Source organism: Dromaius novaehollandiae, chromosome 1 (assembly GCF_036370855.1).
Source record: "Dromaius novaehollandiae isolate bDroNov1 chromosome 1, bDroNov1.hap1, whole genome shotgun sequence".
NCBI lineage: Eukaryota > Metazoa > Chordata > Aves > Casuariiformes > Dromaiidae > Dromaius > Dromaius novaehollandiae.
The window spans coordinates 23,996,872-24,016,080 of record NC_088098.1 but is presented as its reverse complement, the minus strand read 5'-3'; the positions used below and the strand labels follow the sequence as shown (position 1 = coordinate 24,016,080).

The 19,209-nt window shown below is 36.7% G+C and overlaps 1 protein-coding gene across 1 annotated transcript in view; it reads left to right on the top strand.

Moving 5' to 3' along the window:
- Positions 1-19,209, top strand: part of CFTR (CF transmembrane conductance regulator) — a 94,731-nt gene that overhangs the window by 9,014 nt on the left and 66,508 nt on the right. Inside the window, exons 2-7 of the mRNA XM_026097332.2 lie at positions 2,878-2,988; positions 4,399-4,510; positions 13,904-14,119; positions 15,024-15,113; positions 16,510-16,673; positions 17,132-17,257. Coding sequence (XP_025953117.2) covers positions 2,878-2,988; positions 4,399-4,510; positions 13,904-14,119; positions 15,024-15,113; positions 16,510-16,673; positions 17,132-17,257 — 819 coding nt within the window. The remainder of the gene's footprint in view (positions 1-2,877; positions 2,989-4,398; positions 4,511-13,903; positions 14,120-15,023; positions 15,114-16,509; positions 16,674-17,131; positions 17,258-19,209) is intronic.

Genomic DNA, 19,209 nt, shown 5'->3' with positions numbered 1-19,209 from the left:
TTATGCATTCTAGGTCTACTATATTTTGTGAGACTATACATCTTCTGAAACACAGATTTTGACAGTACACCCCAAACAGTTATTGAAAACCTGTGTTGAGACAAGTATCATGTTATAGGCAGCTTCCTCCCACTGTTTTCCCTTGAACTTGAAGCCACTTGGCAGAGTTCACAAATTGCCCAGATATAGTTAGGGTGGGACTTTCCAGTAAAGCCAGGCACCTCAGGCATGAACATCTTTTGGGCAACCTCTGTCAGCAGACTCCAGTAGAAGCCTGGTTGCAGACTAGGAAATCCCTGGAAGAAGGTGACAATACTGTTCCTTTAGCTGTCTAGAGGAATTCAGCTACCTTAGTTGTAGCTACTAAGCTACTGTGATGAGTAGAGATAGGAGGACAAAGACTGTGCTAAGTCTAAATCAAACTTGTTGACTTGGGAGAGGAGGGTGATTTAGGTGGCACTGATAAATAAACCCAGTTCAACACCAAGTAGAACAAGAGGCATTCTTACAAGCTCAGTAGATCTGCTAAGCTTCGTGCCTTTCTCAAATGATAAAACAGCCACTCTAATTTCTTTCTAAATATAATTTCTTTCTTTCTAAATTTTGTTACTTCAGACAGTAGCAAAATGCTAAGCTAGATACTAATGAAAACTATAAATAATATCAAATGTGTAGAGAGAAACAGTGCAATGCAAAATGTTTTCCCAAAATGTACAAGGTCTGAAACTGTAAAGCATTTATTTTTTTTGCGAAACAAGTTGGGAATTACTTGTTGCAGTCTCAAAGCATTATTAAGAGACTCAGCCATAGGTTATTCATCAAGGTCAGTTATCCTACTTAATTATGGTATTGGGAATTAAAGAGGTCACTTACAAAGTACTGTTGCTTGCTTGCATTAGCTGTGATAGTGGTTTAGTGTCCCATAACTTATATTCATTTTATCATTGCCAAAATGTCTGAATATATTAAGTTTCTAGAAGCTAATCAATGAGAGTTTCTGTTCCTGAAATACAAGGATTAGCCATGTTTGCACAAGACATACACAAAGTCAACAGTGACAGGTCCTTTCACCATCCTGTATGTGACTTATCGTTTGCAGTTGCCACCCAAGATTTTCACTGAACAGGATTATTTTAAATCCAACAGTTTTTTTCCTATCTGTTTTATTACGTCTGTGAAAACATTGACCCCTATTTCCAGTAGTAGCAAAGTTTATGGACATTTTACCGATGACTCCAAAGTGAGATAATAGCTCAATAACTTTAATAGCTGCAATTAATAGCAATAACTCTCAGTAATTTTAGTAGCCGACCTTGCTGTAACATATTGTCAATGGTGTGTTCTTTCTCAGGTAAACTGCTGACAAAGACTGAGCTAGGCCCTATTTATCTGAAATTGTACTATGATTGCAGAATGAAAGATAATCCTCTAATTTCTTAAAATATTCTGTCCTTGCAGTGTGTGTGATACAACTGTCCACTTGGGAAATATCTTTGTGTCTTACTCTTGTGTTTTTATATGACTCATAGCTTTGTTAAAATGAATGTTCGAGTGTGCATGTGTATGCACACAAATAGTTGCAACAAATAGGATTTGACTGTTGAGCCAAGGTCTCTTTGCACTGATGTAATGTCAGATTGCTTTCCTTTACCTTTAACATCTAACCTTTTTGCAGCATCAGAGGTTGCAATTGAGAATGTGGCTGACTGTGTATATGATATATTTTATCAGGCATACAATTAAGCTATGTTAAAAATCGACTCAAATAAGCAGTGCAAATTTGCATTTCTTTTGCAATGTTGTTACTGTTGTCTGTAGAAGCAATCTAAAATAAAAAATATTTTGAAATGATTGAGCTTTTGCAGATCATAACTTTTATCAAAATTGTAAATCATGTGTTTTTATAATCTATGTTTACATATGGAAACATGACAACAGTCAGCCACAAGCTGTTTCTTTCACAGGTATTTCATTATTTTTGAGAAAACATTTTTTAACAATGGCAGTAAAGCAGAAGCTCAAATAGCTTCAAAATACATGACTAGTTCTTATGGTTGCTTGTTTGTTTTCTCTTTTGTTTTGAAAAAACCTTCCAAACAGAACCTGCTGCAACAAAATTTATGTACAACTTAACACCTGGGTATTAGTAGGCATTTGAAGGATTGAATTGTTCAATAACATTAGTAATGGCTTATAAAGGAGTAGATATATGGAGCAGCCATTCTAGAGTTATCTCCTGCTTTGTTTTAATTCAGTGTACCCTTTAAAATGGTACTAAATTTAAAAACATGTCATTCAAAGAAAGAAATTCAAAATGTTTAGATATGGTGGACACAGTGAAGATCTTACGGTGAGTCTTGCAAAGATCTTATGTATTATTGCATGCATACTGCAATGTAAGCTGTCAAAGGAACAATCAGGTTGTATTTAAGACTTTCCAGCTTATGTGAATGAGATTTATGCATACAATTTACTACACTTACCGTTTACTATTCATTAGTATGGCCTTGGCACATGTTTGGAAATGTAATACAAATTTCTCAATCCACTGCTTATTTATCTCCGACTGCTTAAAGAGGAAGTTTGGCTCATGATCACACCCCAAAACTGATTAAATGCAAGAGTTTTGCAAATATTCTTTTAATGTTATACTTACCATTATCGTTTAGTAAATATAATGCAGTTTCATGCTTGCACTATATCATGTGATATTATTTAGTGTGTGTTTTTTTAATATATATACATATATACATATATATATATATACACACACACACACACGGCTGCTGTGGAGTAAATACTCAGGGCTAGACAGTGCAAGCCCAGAATTAACCCCAGAAATTAGTGATCTTTATTTATGTTTGTTTTTCTGCTTAGATGGACAAAACCAATTTTGAAAAAGGGTTACAGACAACGATTGGAGCTGTCAGATATTTACCAAATCCCTTCTGCGGACTCTGCTGATAATCTTTCTGAAAAACTAGAAAGGTATGAAAGAAGTATGCTTTCTTGGCATTGCCTTTCAGATTAATGAAATAACAACTTTGTCTGTTCCAGGAAACACATTACAACTTTCATTAGAAAGCTGTTGAATAAAATATCTCAATAGCATTGCTTGTGAGCTGTTGTCTGTTGACTGGCTCAAATGTCTCCTCATGTCTCAGCATGCAAGGGCATTCAGTTGTCCTTTGGATCTGATTGGGATCCATGATGGAGATGTGTCACCTAGGTGCTCTAAATTACTAATATGAGGTACCTGTGACATCTCTCCATTGACTAGTGAAGCTAGACTCAGTTTCAATACTATCCAGCTGTTCTTTCTTCCCAAAATATCCATGTCAAATCCTGTCTTTTTTTTTTTTTCTCCCAGTTTGTTCGTTTTTTGCTTCACCATCTAAATAACATGGGGTTTGGGAAGCTTAGGTTTTTTTGTTTTGTTTTGTTTTTTGGATTATGGCTGAACAACTTTATTTAATGTCTTCTGCAGGAACTGTGCCCTGACTTTCCTCATTTATGCCTCCTCTCATCTTTTCTCTACCCTTCTTTTGGTGGGTCCTAATTCAGACACTGTGCTACACTTATAACTATGACAGATACAAGTGCTTAAACCCCATCCCTCTTCTGTAGCCACTAGTGTAGCTTTCCCCTTGCATTCGGGGACAGCTTGGTCTGCATTGTTGTGCCAATCCAATTAAACTGAAGTGCAGTGTGACAAACATTTGCAAAAGTGACGGAACATTGGTACAGCTTCATGCTTTTTGACACAGAGAAGAATTTATAGATGAAATATTCTGGTTATTTAATATTCTATTGAAAAATGAAGAAAAGTGGTAACTGAGTAAATTCTTAGGAGTACTTTGATTTGTGAGTTCAGTGTTAACTAAACATATGTACTGTATATGTATAACGTGTATATATAGCATGCTTTTGGCTAGAAATCAATTGTTGAGTAGACAATTACTGTCCTAACTACAAAAATAAAAATAATGCTCTTCAGTAGAAAAGTAACATTTTTGATGCTTTATTGGTGTTTTCTTTCTGCTGCAGACTGGAAGAGCTCCAAAACATTTATTTGCCTATTATTTGTGCATTGGTCTTAAGTACAGCAAGTTTCTTTAAAACATACAGTGTGACCTTTTCATGAATTAACTCCCTGCAGGGTGATATATGGCCGAGTATTTAAATCTGCCAAATATGTGGCTGAACTAGGTTTGAACTTTTATTGATCTATCAAGTCAATGAAGGCCAGATCTTTGGGGTCTCTGCAAAGCTTTGTTTCATTAGTCACCTTAGCTAAATCTCCTTGGATATACTTGAGTGAATTGAACTATGTCAGAGCCATAGACCCATGTATTTGCTCACACAACTTAATGGTCTTGTTTTTCGGTTCCTTTTCAGAGAGTGGGACAGAGAGCTGGCAACTTCAAAGAAAAAACCCAAACTTATTAATGCTCTTAGACGATGCTTCTTCTGGAAATTTATGTTCTATGGAATAACATTATACTTAGGGGTAAGATTTGTTTCTCTTTTCAGTAAACTTAATGTTGCATAAATGGATCATCCAAGTCTTAGGGGTTGCTAAAGTAATATGGAATCCTGTGGATAACTGCAGTATTTACTCTGGGTATGGCTTATAAAGATGATAAATACATACTCAGGGACCATCTTAAAGTATTTTCTGGTTATGTATTAATATCTTTAAGCGGTGTACATTGCTTAGGTGCTAGCATGCGTTTCCCCCAAGTACAGATAGAGCACCAGAGTTTTTGTATTACAGCTGAATTAATGTAGTTATTTGCTTATATTACATTTTTAAGACATTTCTCCAGAATTTTCTACCCTTACCTAAAAATAAATTATACTGAAATTTCACATAATTTGGTTGATTTTCACTGAAGTGAAAATCAGTCAGCTTCATAATGAAATGCTTTATTCAGGCTTATGTATGCAATAAATGAGTTTGGTATACATATTACTGGCTATTACATGCCTGTCTACATTAGTGTTAACACTTCTGCATAAATAACCATGTGGAATGTGCTTGAATCTTTAGTACTCCAAAGTGTATGGTCAGGATCTTGATGTTAGAATCTGAACTGATTATGTTTATCAGCTTTTCAAAATGTTAGGATTACCCTGACTTACCAAATGCCACCTGTTTGAAAATCCTATCACTGGGGTTATGAGCTGTGAAAATAGTTTATTATTAATGGTCTCTCACCAGGTGGTATGGATATCCAGTCTCTAAAGCTGAAAATTACTGTTAACCAATATATACATTAACTATTCATGTCATTTTCAGGTTTCTATAATTTAATAGGAAAAATGAGATATTAAACTACATGTTTCACTGTTCAAAGTGCTGTGGTATCAGAAACAGCTGATATAATAGCCCAAATGGCCCAGAGTGGACAGATGTATTCAGATAGTTAGCATTTTCAGATGTTAGACAGATTTCTAGGCCAGATTTTTATCTTGGATAGGTTGCTACAGAAAAGGGTTAATTCCTCTGGCATTAGTGTTGAATGTGATCCAGTTTAGCTGTACTTTCAAGTAAGGCCACGCATTGGGCGAAAGAAGAGAGGAGGGGAGTTAAGTAGCCCATAATTTTCACTGAAGTTCATCTTGCTTCCTATAAAACAAAACTCTTTTCTTCTAACTGTCTGTCAGGTATCCCAAGGAGCTCTTCTACAAGAATAACAAAGTTATAAAAATGCAAACCTTCATTCCCAATATAATGATCCCTCTTCCAGGAAGGGAGGGAAAAGTAGTATGGAGAGTTGTCATTGTGCCTCTGAACTTGCTTAAGATTTCTCTGTGGAAGGGAAATTTCAAGCTAGGTAGATCTTCTAGTAGTTAGATGAAGAAAGATCCAGAATCTGCTCTATGGAAGTCATTCCAGATTTATGCTAAGATAAGTGAAATCACACTCTGACATTATATATTCTCAAGTTTTAATAACCTTTTATAAAAGTTTAAAAATAAATAAACAAGAAGATCCCGAAAACCAAAACACACGTACTTAGCCACATGCAAACTTTCCAGCATTAAAAGGCAACTATTTAACACTGAAAACTTTTAAGGCTTTAGGCAGTGTTTCAAGTCAGGGACTATTTTTCAGATTAAGCCCTGGATTCTGAGCCTGACTTTTGCTAGTCTTATACTGCAACAGTTCCATTGCAATAAACTGCCCTGGAGTTTCTCTTGTTTACGTTGCTGCATGAAAGACAAGCTGTTCTTGCAGTTTACAAAGTAGGTAAATTTATTTAGGGTCTTCTGGGATGAAGTTCTGGTAAAATATTCCTACTGATAGTATTAATTTACACTGCTAGTGATGTGGGTGTTCTTCTTTAGATCACTGGTAACTTAATTTAGATAATTAATTATAACTGATTATAATTTCAGTTCAGATTGGAATTTTTCCCCTAAAAATTATGAAAAACGAACTGCTTCTTTCTCTTGTTATACCTTTTCTGAGGGAAGCATAGCATTTTGAATAATTTTCTGTAGCACCGAAGTTTCTGTGGCACTGAATATCAGTAACAATCAGAAAGTCACAAAGCAAAATATTCTAAAGAAAAGGGAAGTTGTTTCCCTTAAATGCATCATTGATATTCTTTCTACTGTGAAAAGTGTAGGATGTACTTCAGTTTGTCATGCTGCTTCACTGTTTAAAACATAAATAAGCCTTAACTGTTTGCAGTCACATTAAGACTGTCCTGCAGCGGTAGCTCACAAATGACAACTCTGAGATTAAAAGTAAAATGGATTCTACATTTTAAAAAATGACAGGAAATACAGAGCATTTACTTCATTGAGTGATGCATATCAGATATGAAAAATATGTATTAACCTTTGTAGCTCTTTTTGCCTGTGTTCTTGTTAAAAAGAAACAAAAATACTGTTTTAAAAAGAAAGCAAGCTCTCCTCTTTCCTATTTTCTTAAACTGAAATTGTACAAAAATGACTTCTCAGCACGAAGGCTTTTATTTTAAGAATGAAACCTAGTATGATAAAATTCTTTATATTTTTATCTCTTTTTTTTCTTTCCCATGGACAGATGTACTCGCACACTTTTGCACACAATTTCTGATTAGAAGTATGAGAATCAAGGTTGTCACTTAGCTGAGGATGTTTATGGAAAAAATTAGCTCCCAAGCCAACTTTGTTCTTCCCCACTTAAGTCTATCTAAGTTGTTTGGCCCTTGTTACTAATGAAGAACCTCAGGCTTCCTCTGACTGCACTGGCTGCAGTCTGAAATTGGCACTGCTAAAGATCTTATTCAAAGAGATGTGTTGCACTTACCTTTTCCATACGCAGGCATTGTATAAAGAGAAAGGAGAGGAGGGACAGTTAAAGTGCTGTCTGTGCTTACTCTGGATGATTTTTGTTTCAGATCCAGCACTGCCCTGTGGTTGTTTAACTTTTGTACAGTGCTGGTGGAAGGCAAAGTAGCTAGAATTGAAGTTGATGATTCAATGAATTCTCTTTCTGTCTTTGTTCAGGATTGGCAGTTAACCATCTGGGACAGGGACTCTTCATATATTACATAAAACTGTGGAGTAAGAGTTTTTACTGGGCACTCTGGGCCCTACTGTAATACAAAAGAATAATGATAATGAAGGTGGAAAATAAGGGAAGGAATTGAGCAGTGACAGGAAGCAGCATAAAGAGAAGTTAGCTTAAAGGAAGTGTGCACTGAAAGGCAGTGTTCTGATATGGTAGAAGGAGAATATCAAGACTTATTTTGATGAAAGATAAGTATGGGCAAAAACGGGAGGGGGAACACAAGAGGTGCCATGCTGTAAGATTATTTTTTATTATTTTTTAAATATACTGTTTAACATCTCCACATTGCCATGGCAATACATACTCTCTGCATACATCCAGGCATGCAAAGGACAAATTTTGGACAGTTTTGAGCCCCTTTTAAAAATTCTGAAGGGCCTTCATTTCTGAAAAGGCAAATCAGTCTGTTCCTTCAATCCAAAGCCCCAGATCTCTCCATCTTCGTGCCTCTTGGCAACACCATGTCCCCACTGTCTATGCCCTATTACTATATGCTGTTACCCCTGCAACACCAAAGTACCACCTCTCAAGGTCATTCAGTGCTCTGTGTCCGTGCTTATCCCTGCTTGTGTATGAACTCACGCTGCAGAGAAGGTTTGGGAAGTGCAGGCTGCTGCTTTACACGGCAGCACACTGTTGAGTGTCTGCTCCTGTGGGCAGGTACCGTGGAGCAGTTGATACGTTGCAGAGACAATGCTGACAAAGCCAGTGTCAAAAGTGTGTAGTAAGCAGCCATTGCTTGGCAAGCTTGTGCTCAAAACTAACCCTTCATATGTTCACATGGAGGCACACACTTTCTCTGAAATAGTAGAGCCAGATTCAGTTCAGTTATCATGCATCAGGAGATGTTTCTCAAGTGTCGTTCAAGTGTATTTCAAGATACGTATGTTATAACGTTCAGTCTTACCAGAGCTGTGTATCCTTTTGATCTCCTGATTGGATTGCTTCATGGTGAATCTACCGAGGAGATTCAGCTAATGCAAATTTTGACTGCACATCTACTCAAAGCATACATGATATCTTTCCTTTTGTCTGTGTTAGCTTCCACTTAACTTAAATTGCTGTGCAGAGTTGTGTGGCTGGATGGGTGTGGTATGGTAATGAGGATGTACCTGGGAATTAAAATGTGTAAGCCCAGGATCTCTCAGGCATGAAAGATGCTGGGGTTTATAGGACTATCATCTGTCCTACTTGTGAGGATTTCTGCAAGTCATCAAGGGAAAAATAAATTTGGTTTTGATATCATTGAGTTCTAGATGTGTCCTCTAGATAACCCTCAGGGAAGAGAAAGCTCTGTTTATGCAAAATAGGGTGTGACTACGAGTGATAGTAAGAGGAAACAGAAAACCCAATAGTTCAATAAGATGTATAGAATATCACGTTTGGTAGCGTATAGCTATTATTCTCTAAGAGCCGTGACACATGAACAGGTAACTTTAAGAGCATGAATTAGCTGGCATCACCTCTTACCCTCTCCCACACTGTGGTAAAGTGAGGTAGTTTATGCCTCCTGAATTAATTACTTAAAATTATCTTGCATTTACTGTGCCTTGTTTACATTTTCTGTGCATTCCTAAGAGCATGTGCCTGGCTATTTGGTGTGAAGTAGGATTTCAGGGCTGGTGGAACGTAGGGCAGATGTAGAGGGAAATCTGTAAGTAGGATGAAATCTTTAAATAAAGGACTTGTCATCTTTTTCAGATATATGCCCTAACTCAGCTGGGAGTTACTGTGGTTTCCAGGAGTCCTTTTGTGATTCAGTAGCCTGTGTTAAGCAAGCTGTCAGGACAGATGACCATAATTGCCCCCACCCCCCCACCCCCCCAGCTAAAATGATCAGTTTAGGAATGTTTGAATCAATATTTAAGTATAAATTGTCAGTGCAGCTTTCTAGTGTATCAGACACCAGAATATATTTATCGTATTTTTTATTCTTCGTGCGTCTATCCTTTGAATAAAAGTCATAGCAAAAGCAGGGAAACATCACTAGAATTCTTTGTATTCCCCCAAATAAATCAAAAGCACCAAAGGCTTTCTGTAGTATCTCTGTATGAGGTTTCGGTTTTAGAAACATCTGTTAAATATATTTTGGAAAATATAAACTCATTTTCCTCCTGAAAATATTGTTTCATTCTGATCCAGTATGCCTAGGAGAGTGAGCTTTCCTTTATCTATTCAGCCTTGTCTTAGCATCTTTCAGATGATGTTCAGCATCCATTTATTTTTCTGTTTCCATGTATTGCCAGTAATGTGCTGCTCTCTCTTCTTTTTCCTTTACATGTTACTGCCATTGGAAATTTGGATAAACTCCAGCTGCCTACGTCGCAATTGTTACTATCCACTCTCTTTGATTTCTTCCTGCTACGGAGCTGCATGTTTGTGCTTCTCTCTGTACTCTTTCACCTTGTTTGGTGACTCTTTCTGTGTGACAAAGATCCTCCCTTTGGGGAGTCCTATGCATTGCTGTCATGTACATGCTTCTGCCATCTCATTACTGCCTTTAATTTTTTAGCCTGTTTCCTCATGTGGGTAACAGATATAGAGTCAGCGACTCCTTGTTCATTTCGGGATTATGTTTAGAAAAACAGCAGATCCACAAATTTAGCCTATTGTACACTTTAATTAGGTATTCCTGCAAATTCTGGCCACTGAAACTGTTATCATAATAATGTATTCTTGTTAAAAGTTAAGTAGTGTCTGAGGACTTTTGCAGACAATTTGGGGGAAAACTTCCTTTCCCACAGTATAGACAAATAAACGTGTGTGGGTGTGCAAAGCTGATTTCTCTGTGCAAACTTTTTTACTTGAGTACAAATTTGGACCAGAACAGTAACAGTACTGCAGAATTTGAGTCATATTTTTTGGTTCTTCACTTCTGTAAAAAATGACCGACGTGCAAAGTTCACACACAGGCAGCAAAATCTGTATCTTTCACAATCAACAGGAAATGATTAAATCTTGGTGTAAATTCTTGATTTCATTGTAAGATGATAAAGCATTTCATTTTATTGAAAGCTGCAGGAGGAAAATCTCGCTGCTAAAGCTGCTGGTGTTCTTTTCAAGCCCTGCTCACACGGAAATTAGTGGGAGCTTTGCCATTAATTTTAATTGGGACAGGATGTTGTGCCGTATTGGCAGAGATGAAACCAAGTTGTGCACTCTTTGGAACTTTTTCTTGCCTATCAACTCTTCTCTTGTTTAATCCCTGAGCCATTTTCATAGCACTTTTCTCTGACTGTGTTTTAAATTCTGCTTACATCCCTGCTGTTTGTGTAGTTGCTGCAACTAGCATCACAGCTTTGCTCTCATTAGGTCTAGTAGTTTTTCTGTTTCTCTCTTTCCCCTCATGCACTGTAGGTAATGATGTTATTGAAGGGTGGACATTTGCACTCTGGCCCTCTATAGTACTGCGACTCTCCCTCATAAGTTGTGTTAGGTACATTGAAGTAGTTCACTTAATGTATCAGCTTCCCTGCTGCTCTAAACAGCTTCCATGTTTCACCTTACCAGCAGACATCTGTTTTGCAATTTAAAGAAAAATGGTATGGTGGTAAAATAAAAATCTTACTTTTTGATGAGTTACTGGCTAACAAATTGAGGACTTTGCTGTGAGGATTAGTTTGATTCCATATACATTTTTCTCTTACATTCATCCTTGTGAAATGTACATTTCCACTGAGGCAAAGTGGCTGGTAACATTAACTTGGAAATGGTTTCAGTATAATATTCCAAGAGAATCTAATGAGGATTTCCTGAAGTTCTCATGTATAGGTCACATGTGCGTGTTGGAAGGGGAGGGATATGAAAGTCTTGAAGCACTCTTTGGGCACATGCCAAAGCAGAAATGTGCATTATTGTTTTCAGAATTCAGAGTGATTGAGCATATGCGGAATATATATAATTTGCAAGTTCTCATTGCATAATGATAGTCATACCAGGTCAGTTCAAAGATCCATCTAGCGTGGTATCCTCTTCAGATCATGTGATCTTTCATCTTTTAATAAGGATTTCTGTGGAGGGGAACATTTATGAGTTTCTCATTGGTCTACAGTGAGTGCTGAGGGGAGAGTAAGAAGAGGAGAAGCAAAAAGCAGACTACTGAAAACTGAATTTCCTGTTAGACACATAAATCTCAATCCTTTTTAAGCAGGTTGTTCTATATCACTTTATATGCCGCATCAGTTTATATTATATCCATTTATAATAACTGGATATTCTGTATGCATTTATGTAGACTGTATGTAGTCTAATTTTGCTTTCATTTGTATATTGCCTGGATAATAATTTCTTTAATAGATGAGCTAATAAAATTCCACTGTAAAACAGTGGATTTTTATACCAACTTAGATAGCAAGCAATCTGGCATATTGCCAATCATTATTCTACTCATAGACAGTTTGTAGATCATTTTTTTTCCAGCAAGCTAGACATGTATGCAATACCTTTATATTCACAACAAACACAGTTGCAGAGCATGGCATTTTTGGTGGAATAAGTGTAAATACAGAAAAAAACTTGCTATTTTAAGCATATATATAGAAGCTTATCTTGGGATCTCTGAGAGTATGAAAGCAGTGCATTGTCCTTGAAAGGTGACTGTTTTGTATTTTGTGAGTTTTGATTTGCTGCTTCTGGATGCATATGGTCTAAGCACAGCTGCCTTAGGTTATGTGTGTTCTAATAAACACTCCTCCCTTTGCCTACTAATAACACTGAAGTCTTTGTCAGAGTAGACTCCAGGTTTACAGAATTTGTGTTGGTGCACAGTTGTTTTTAATCTGGGAAAAGTAGTGCATACAACAGGTATTCTATTCAAGATGTAAATTTTCATCGCTTCTTTGGAAAAAGTGGATGAATACCAACGCAAACAACAGTGATAGTCAAAAGAGAATGCAGCACAAGTTGCAGAGGTAGTTGGGACTGCTGCCATATGAGTGACCAAAAGGAACATAAAGGAGAAAAAAAATTAAAGGTGATTTGCCCAATGAATTTTTCACTGACAAACATTAATTATAGCTGAGCTCCACTAATTCACTTCTCTCTGTCTCTCTGTATTGTGGTCTGTGTGGTTTTGAGTGTGAAGGCAGTACTGATAAATATTTCACAGAACTTAACACATCTGTATGCAAGCAAATTCAATGGTCGCTTGCTATTTTTGAAGTATCTGACACTTTCTGCTGAGAGTGAACAGACACAACAGAAAGGATGAGGAGACATACAGATTCTTAGCACTGAATATTTTTACACTGACTCTAACAGTGAAACAAGGAAAGGAGCACATGCATACTTCATACCCTTCAGAAACTCATACAGAAGGTGAAGTAAATTGTTAGACTGCAGTACACTGATGATTTTTGCAGTTCTTGGGGAAGGATTGGAGAGGGAAAGAGAGAGCAAAAGGCAGAGGGGGAATGGGATAAGGTTATAGGAATGAAAATAAGAACAATCAGGACAGGAGGAAAGGTAAATGGAAAGCAATGATGAGGTAACGCTTGCGGGGCTTAATTACAACAGAAAAGGAGACTGAAGACAAACGCAATAGCAGGCTAAGATAAAGTCAGAGCTACAAGCAGGTCATTTTGGTGCCTTGCAATGTATCAGTGTGGTGCTCCCGCTTTTTCCTCTCCTACTCTGATTTTGTACCATGTTGCCCATTCTGATATGGGAAGTGCTGGGGCTGGCAGGGCAGGAGGGACTGGTTTCTCTCTGGGTCTTTTTTTATGCTTACCTTCCCTACCATTTATGCCTCTCTTATGCTGCTTTTGTTATAGCTCTGTATACAATGATCTAGAACTGTTGGGTGGGATAATCTACATTGTTTATATTTTTATTCTGTTATTACTTCTATTTACCTTATGTTTTATATAGAGTCTCTCTGTGTTGTTCTGTTAGTATTCATTTTAGGGCCTATGAATCTTCTTATATCCTATTTGGTCCAATAAAGTCCAGTGAGTACAGTTTCTCTAGTGGAAAAAAGATCCAGCCTATTAAGCTGGATTCAATCACGTTATGTGGTTATCCATTACAATTCTGAAAAGTAAGTCTGGAAACTTATCTCAGTTGCCATTGTTATAGAAAACAACCAAACAAAACTTATGAACTAGATTTGCTGTGGTGGAGTTGCAAGAGTATCACAGATTGAGAAAGTGGTGAGCTGTCTTCTACCATGTGATTCCTGCATCTTTCTCTAGTTTGCACAGTGAACAGACCCAGCCTCCTCATTTAAGATATGAAAGTGGAAGTATCAGTTGGTAGGACTTGAAATGAAAATGTTAACCATTTTTAAAAAATAAACCACTGACCAAAATTATTTTCTTTTGTTTCCATCTGCAGGAAGTCACCAAATCTGTGCAGCCCCTTTTACTAGGAAGAATAATAGCTTCCTATGATCCAGACAACTCTCATGAAAGATCCATAGCCTACTACTTGGGCATTGGCTTGTGCCTTCTCTTCCTCGTGAGAACATTGCTGATACACCCGGCTATATTTGGTCTTCATCATATAGGGATGCAAATGAGAATAGCTATGTTTAGCTTGATTTATAAGAAGGTAACTGTTTCATTTACACTTAAAGCCAAACCTCTGTCCATAGCCTACATAGTTTTTTGGTCCAGTTTGTTTAAAGATCAGTAGTTTTGTTAGTCAAGGTACACAAATGAATAATATGGCTAACATTAGTTTCTGACAGTTCTCCATTTCCTAAGTCTAAAGAATTAAATACTCATGGACAGCAGGGTTGACTGAAGTCAGCCTCTGTATGAGTTCAGGCTTTCTGGATATGTAGTGAGATGCCTTAATTGTGCTACTGCTGTGTTCCTGTTATGTAGATATATTGAAAAGGGAAAGTAATATATGCTAGTGGCCAAAGAATATTTTCAAAGAGGATTAGAGGTGAAGATATAGACAATAAATATAATATAGAAGGGATCAAGTTTGAATGATAAAGTGTGAGAGCCCGATAACATGAAGTATCAACAGATACTGATGCTTTGCACGTTCAAAAATCCAAAGATTTCAAAAGGTATTTGGTTTTACCAAAAGCAGTTAATTTAAGCAGATGTGTTAGTTATTCTAATATAAAGCTCGCTATGAAAACATCTTTCAGAAAATCTTTGTCAAGAGAGGCACAGTAGGGGATTTTTGAGGATCCACAGCAACACACAGCATGCATGCTTAATTAAAACTTGCATTTGCATATATATGTACATAAAATATGCAACAGAAAGCAAGGACTGTGTCAATAAATCAATATTTGTAAAGCAATTTAATGGCTATATTAAACTCAAGTGACATAAATAACAAATTTACTGAGACTGTTTCTTTATAGCATAAAGCTGATAAGTGAATTGTTATTTATAGTACTGTACCGTTGCCTAGTATTTTTATTTGCATTTATTCTGTTTTATAGGTTGATTTACAAGACTGTTTTCCTATGTTTTTTTTTCTTTTACAGACCTTAAAACTGTCAAGCAGAGTCTTAGATAAAATAAGTACTGGACAATTGGTCAGTCTTCTTTCCAACAATCTGAACAAATTTGATGAGGTATGTTTTTGGATGTTTAATCCATTTGGTAAACTATCAAATATAATTGCAAAACTTCAAGCCATTCATGACAAATATTAAGGAAGGAGAATAAATGGTGGACTGCAGTGACTGTGCTCATTGTTAGTATAAAACGAAAGTACATTCGTATTGTAAGAGCAGGCATCGGCCTGTGGTCATGGAAATGCTCATTCCAATACTTACATCATAGTTTATCTCCTATGCTGATTAGTAAAACAAACATAAAAACTAGGTATACCATTAAAAACATGCTTGTTCCACCATCGAGTGAAGATCAGCAGGGAAACTTCTCTGGGTTACACAGTCAGTTTCACAGTGGTCGGAACTCAACTATTTCATTCCTTCAGTCTCTTTTCCCGACTGCCATATCCTTTCATTAAGGTGAAGCAGCCTGCTGTTGAACTTGATGATATTCAGCATTTTATTGTTAATATTACCCACTCTTATAAATGCCTGAATATGTGTTGATGTAGGACCTGATTAGGAATCATTTCCAACACATCTCAAAGTCTCATAGGAAACTTCTTTTTCATTAGAGGTGGGGGTAAATCCCTGCTAATGGTTTTGGGGGCTAGAAACTCCATTAACTTCTATTCAAAATGCATGTTTGATTGTCCCATTCATAGAATGAGATTTACTTCCTATGGGAGAAGCAAGAAACTTGATGTCAGAGAGACTGAAGATACATGGTTGGAGTTGTAGGGTATATTTATTTTAAATACCGTATTGCTATATACAGTGGTATGAGCTAGCAAGTTAGGTCAGGTGCTGGCAGCAGTGTAGCTGCAGTAATGCAGAGTTCGATGCAGGTGCTGTTTCTCAGCCTGATCACAGAAGTCAGTCCAAAATCTATCTAATGATAGACTAAAGTGAAGGAATATGACTGAAATAGGCAGCAATCTGTTTTGAATTAGTTGCATTGGTACAACAGTCATCTCTTCACCAAAATAATATTTGCCTCCTATATCAAATTAAATCATTCTTAGAAGATTCTTTTGTGACTTTTTCTCATCTTGCAGTGATTGAAGATGCCAGAGTCAGTGGCATATTCTGTTTACTTTTACAGAGCTGGGCTTTCCCTCGTGTGCATACATAGTGAAGAGACAATTGTAGACTGAACTTTGCCTTGCAGAAAATCAAAGCTTAGGTGTGGAATGTGTATTGCTGCGCTGTCATCATAATTAACACCCAGAATGCTATGTGCTCAGAATCACAAATCCTCCTTTATAAACTTGTTTTACTACTGGAAAAAATTTGTACAATTCTTCATTACATTTTTCAAAGTGTCACTTTAATGACTTCTTACTTTTCATGTAGTTCTCAGAGCACATCTTTAATTTATTTTATTATTATTTTCTCCTGTGGGCTTCTGTAGGGTCTCGCACTGGCTCATTTTGTATGGATTGCACCTTTACAAGTGGTACTGCTGATGGGACTGCTCTGGGAAATGTTACAAGCTTCTGCATTTTCTGGACTTGCTTTTCTAATCATCATGGTCCTTTTCCAAGCCTGGCTGGGACGAAAGATGGTAAAATATAGGTAAAGATACTGTTTTAGAATATTTCATTTTTTTTGCCTGAAACACATTAGTTTAAGAAGGTTATACCACTTGATTAAGGATTTGTAGTTATTATATTGTTACAAAAGAGGAGTCCAAAGAATGCTAAATGTGCCAGGAAAGTATAGACGAGCCTTTACTTACTTAGCAGCAGCTGTCTAAATATGGAAAAATGAAAGGTCTAATGTGCAGTGAATAAAACTTCAGAGAAGAATGAAAACTCCTCATTAGTGACTTGATTTATTCTTATTAGAGCTTATATCTTCTCCTTAGTTAAACTCACTACATTTCTGATATTTCCTTTCATGTGTTTCACAATAATATTATTAGAATATATCAAGTGTAGGAATATAGGACAGGTGTTTTCTTAAGATGTGGTATGATACAAACTAGAGAATGAAATAGATGAAAATTGATCTACTGGCTTTTTATTTTGTAGGGATAAGAGAGCAGGAAAGATCAACGAGAGACTTGTCATCACCTCAGAAATAATTGAAAATATACAGTCAGTTAAAGTCTATTGTTGGGAAGATGCAATGGAAAAAATGATTGAAAGCCTCCGTGAGTAAGTGTTCTCATTTGTCAGTCAAATTTTTCTACATGATCAAAAAAAAAATTAGGTGATTATGAACAGCATCTGTGGTCATGTTAGTTAAGAAGTAAAGCACACAAATATTAATCCTCTGTAAACTAACCATGCTTTCCCACACTGTAGCTTGTTTTTTTTCCCAATTTGTCAGGTTCACTATGGAGGGTATTTTTTATTATTTGCTTCCTCATTTGTTATAATGATATTTCAGTGTTTAGCCTGCACAGGTAAAACAATTGTGGCATCTGTGTTTGTTTCTGGCCAACCGCATCCTCATCGTACCATAAAAAGCCCTTTTGTGTTGTTTACTTAAGGCTTTACAGACTTTCCCATTCTGCAGTGGAGGAAAAAGTATGAGTCCTCTGCAACTAATTTCTGAGAAATGCAATAAAGCTGTCTTTAAATGTTATGCACAGTCCGCGTAAGGATTAAAGTAACACAGCTTCATGTATTCATTCTGTACAATTACATTAACATTTATTGTCTGTGGATAACCTTGTATAATGCTTATCATTTTAATTGAGATTGATCTGGAAGCTACCAGAACTACCAGAGCTACCAGAAGCATAAAGGAGGTAAAAGAGCTAACCTGTCTAGCTGAGAGCTATGAGAACCAGGCATTCATTACTGATAGGAAGTCCTGAGGGAAGGGAGGAAAAGTGACATATTGATTGATATGTGACGCTGCACTGAAGCTGTCCAGTGTGCTTGTTTAGTCTTTTAGAAAGACTTAGAATTCTGTACCAGGTGTGTGATTGGGAAAACAAGAGAAAAGAAAAGAAATATAAGTATCTTATTACCATGTAAATAAAAGAAATATTATTACACAAACACCTTCTTGTTCAGCTTATGCTTTCTGAAAGACAGTCTACGAAAAGTTAGCTGTTCTTTACCATCAGAATAAGAAAATTCTTAAATTTTATAATGATTTACTATAAAAGCTCTGAGAAAACTCAGTGTGAATCCAGGTCTGAAATTCCAGTTCTAGGATAGATCCAGGTTAGAATTCATCTGGTGGCACTAGTCATATACATTGCCTTTAGGAGATTTTAGAACAAATCTTGTGAGTAGCTCCTGTAGAAATGAATTAAGATTCATATATGTGTTCCATAAAATGGCTACGTAAACCTGGAAAAAGGACTATCATTTTATATTGTTTTTTAAAATTGTTTATAGTGAATTCTGTAATGCTGTAATTTAGTATGCATGGATTTTTAAAAGACAAGGAAGAGTGATAGACATATTACAAGATCAGTATTTCTCTTTTTTGCTTCTCTTGCGCCAAAATACCATATTCTTTGGGGTGATCCAAAAGGTCATTTAGTGAAGACATCACCAGAGCAGGTCAAACCGGGAATGTCAGAGTTTCAATTGAATTTTGCTTGCTGAGCCAGCTCTGCAGGGCTCCCAATCAGTTGGTTTGTTAAGGTGGTAGGAAACGAGACAGCATGAATAAAGTCATACCCATATTTTAGCAACAGTGCATTATAACTCAGTTGTAACCAAAGTGTTTCTGTGAGCTGGCATTTTCTGATGCAACCCAATTTAATCAGCTCTAGTTTAATGAACTGGATTTACCTGTGCCCTTACACTGCTAGACTTGAGCTGACAGGGCTGGCTGTTCTGAGGGTGTTACACCACCACAGATAAACTCCTCCAGATAGGTGCAGCACTTTGGGCTGTCTGCTGTGTGCTGTCTGAAGTCTATACTAATAATGCTATTCATAACAGGTTTCTGAATAAACATATCTGCACTTCTATAGGCTATGCAATATATTCAGAGAGTTAAAAAACCACAACACCAGACTGTTCCTCTGTGTCCTCTAGCATAGCACTAGAGGAAGTGAAATCCAAGGCTGGAAGTGTCTTTACTTTGCCAGCAGAAGACCCATCCTTATTCAAAGCAAAGAAGCTCAAGTTCATGTATT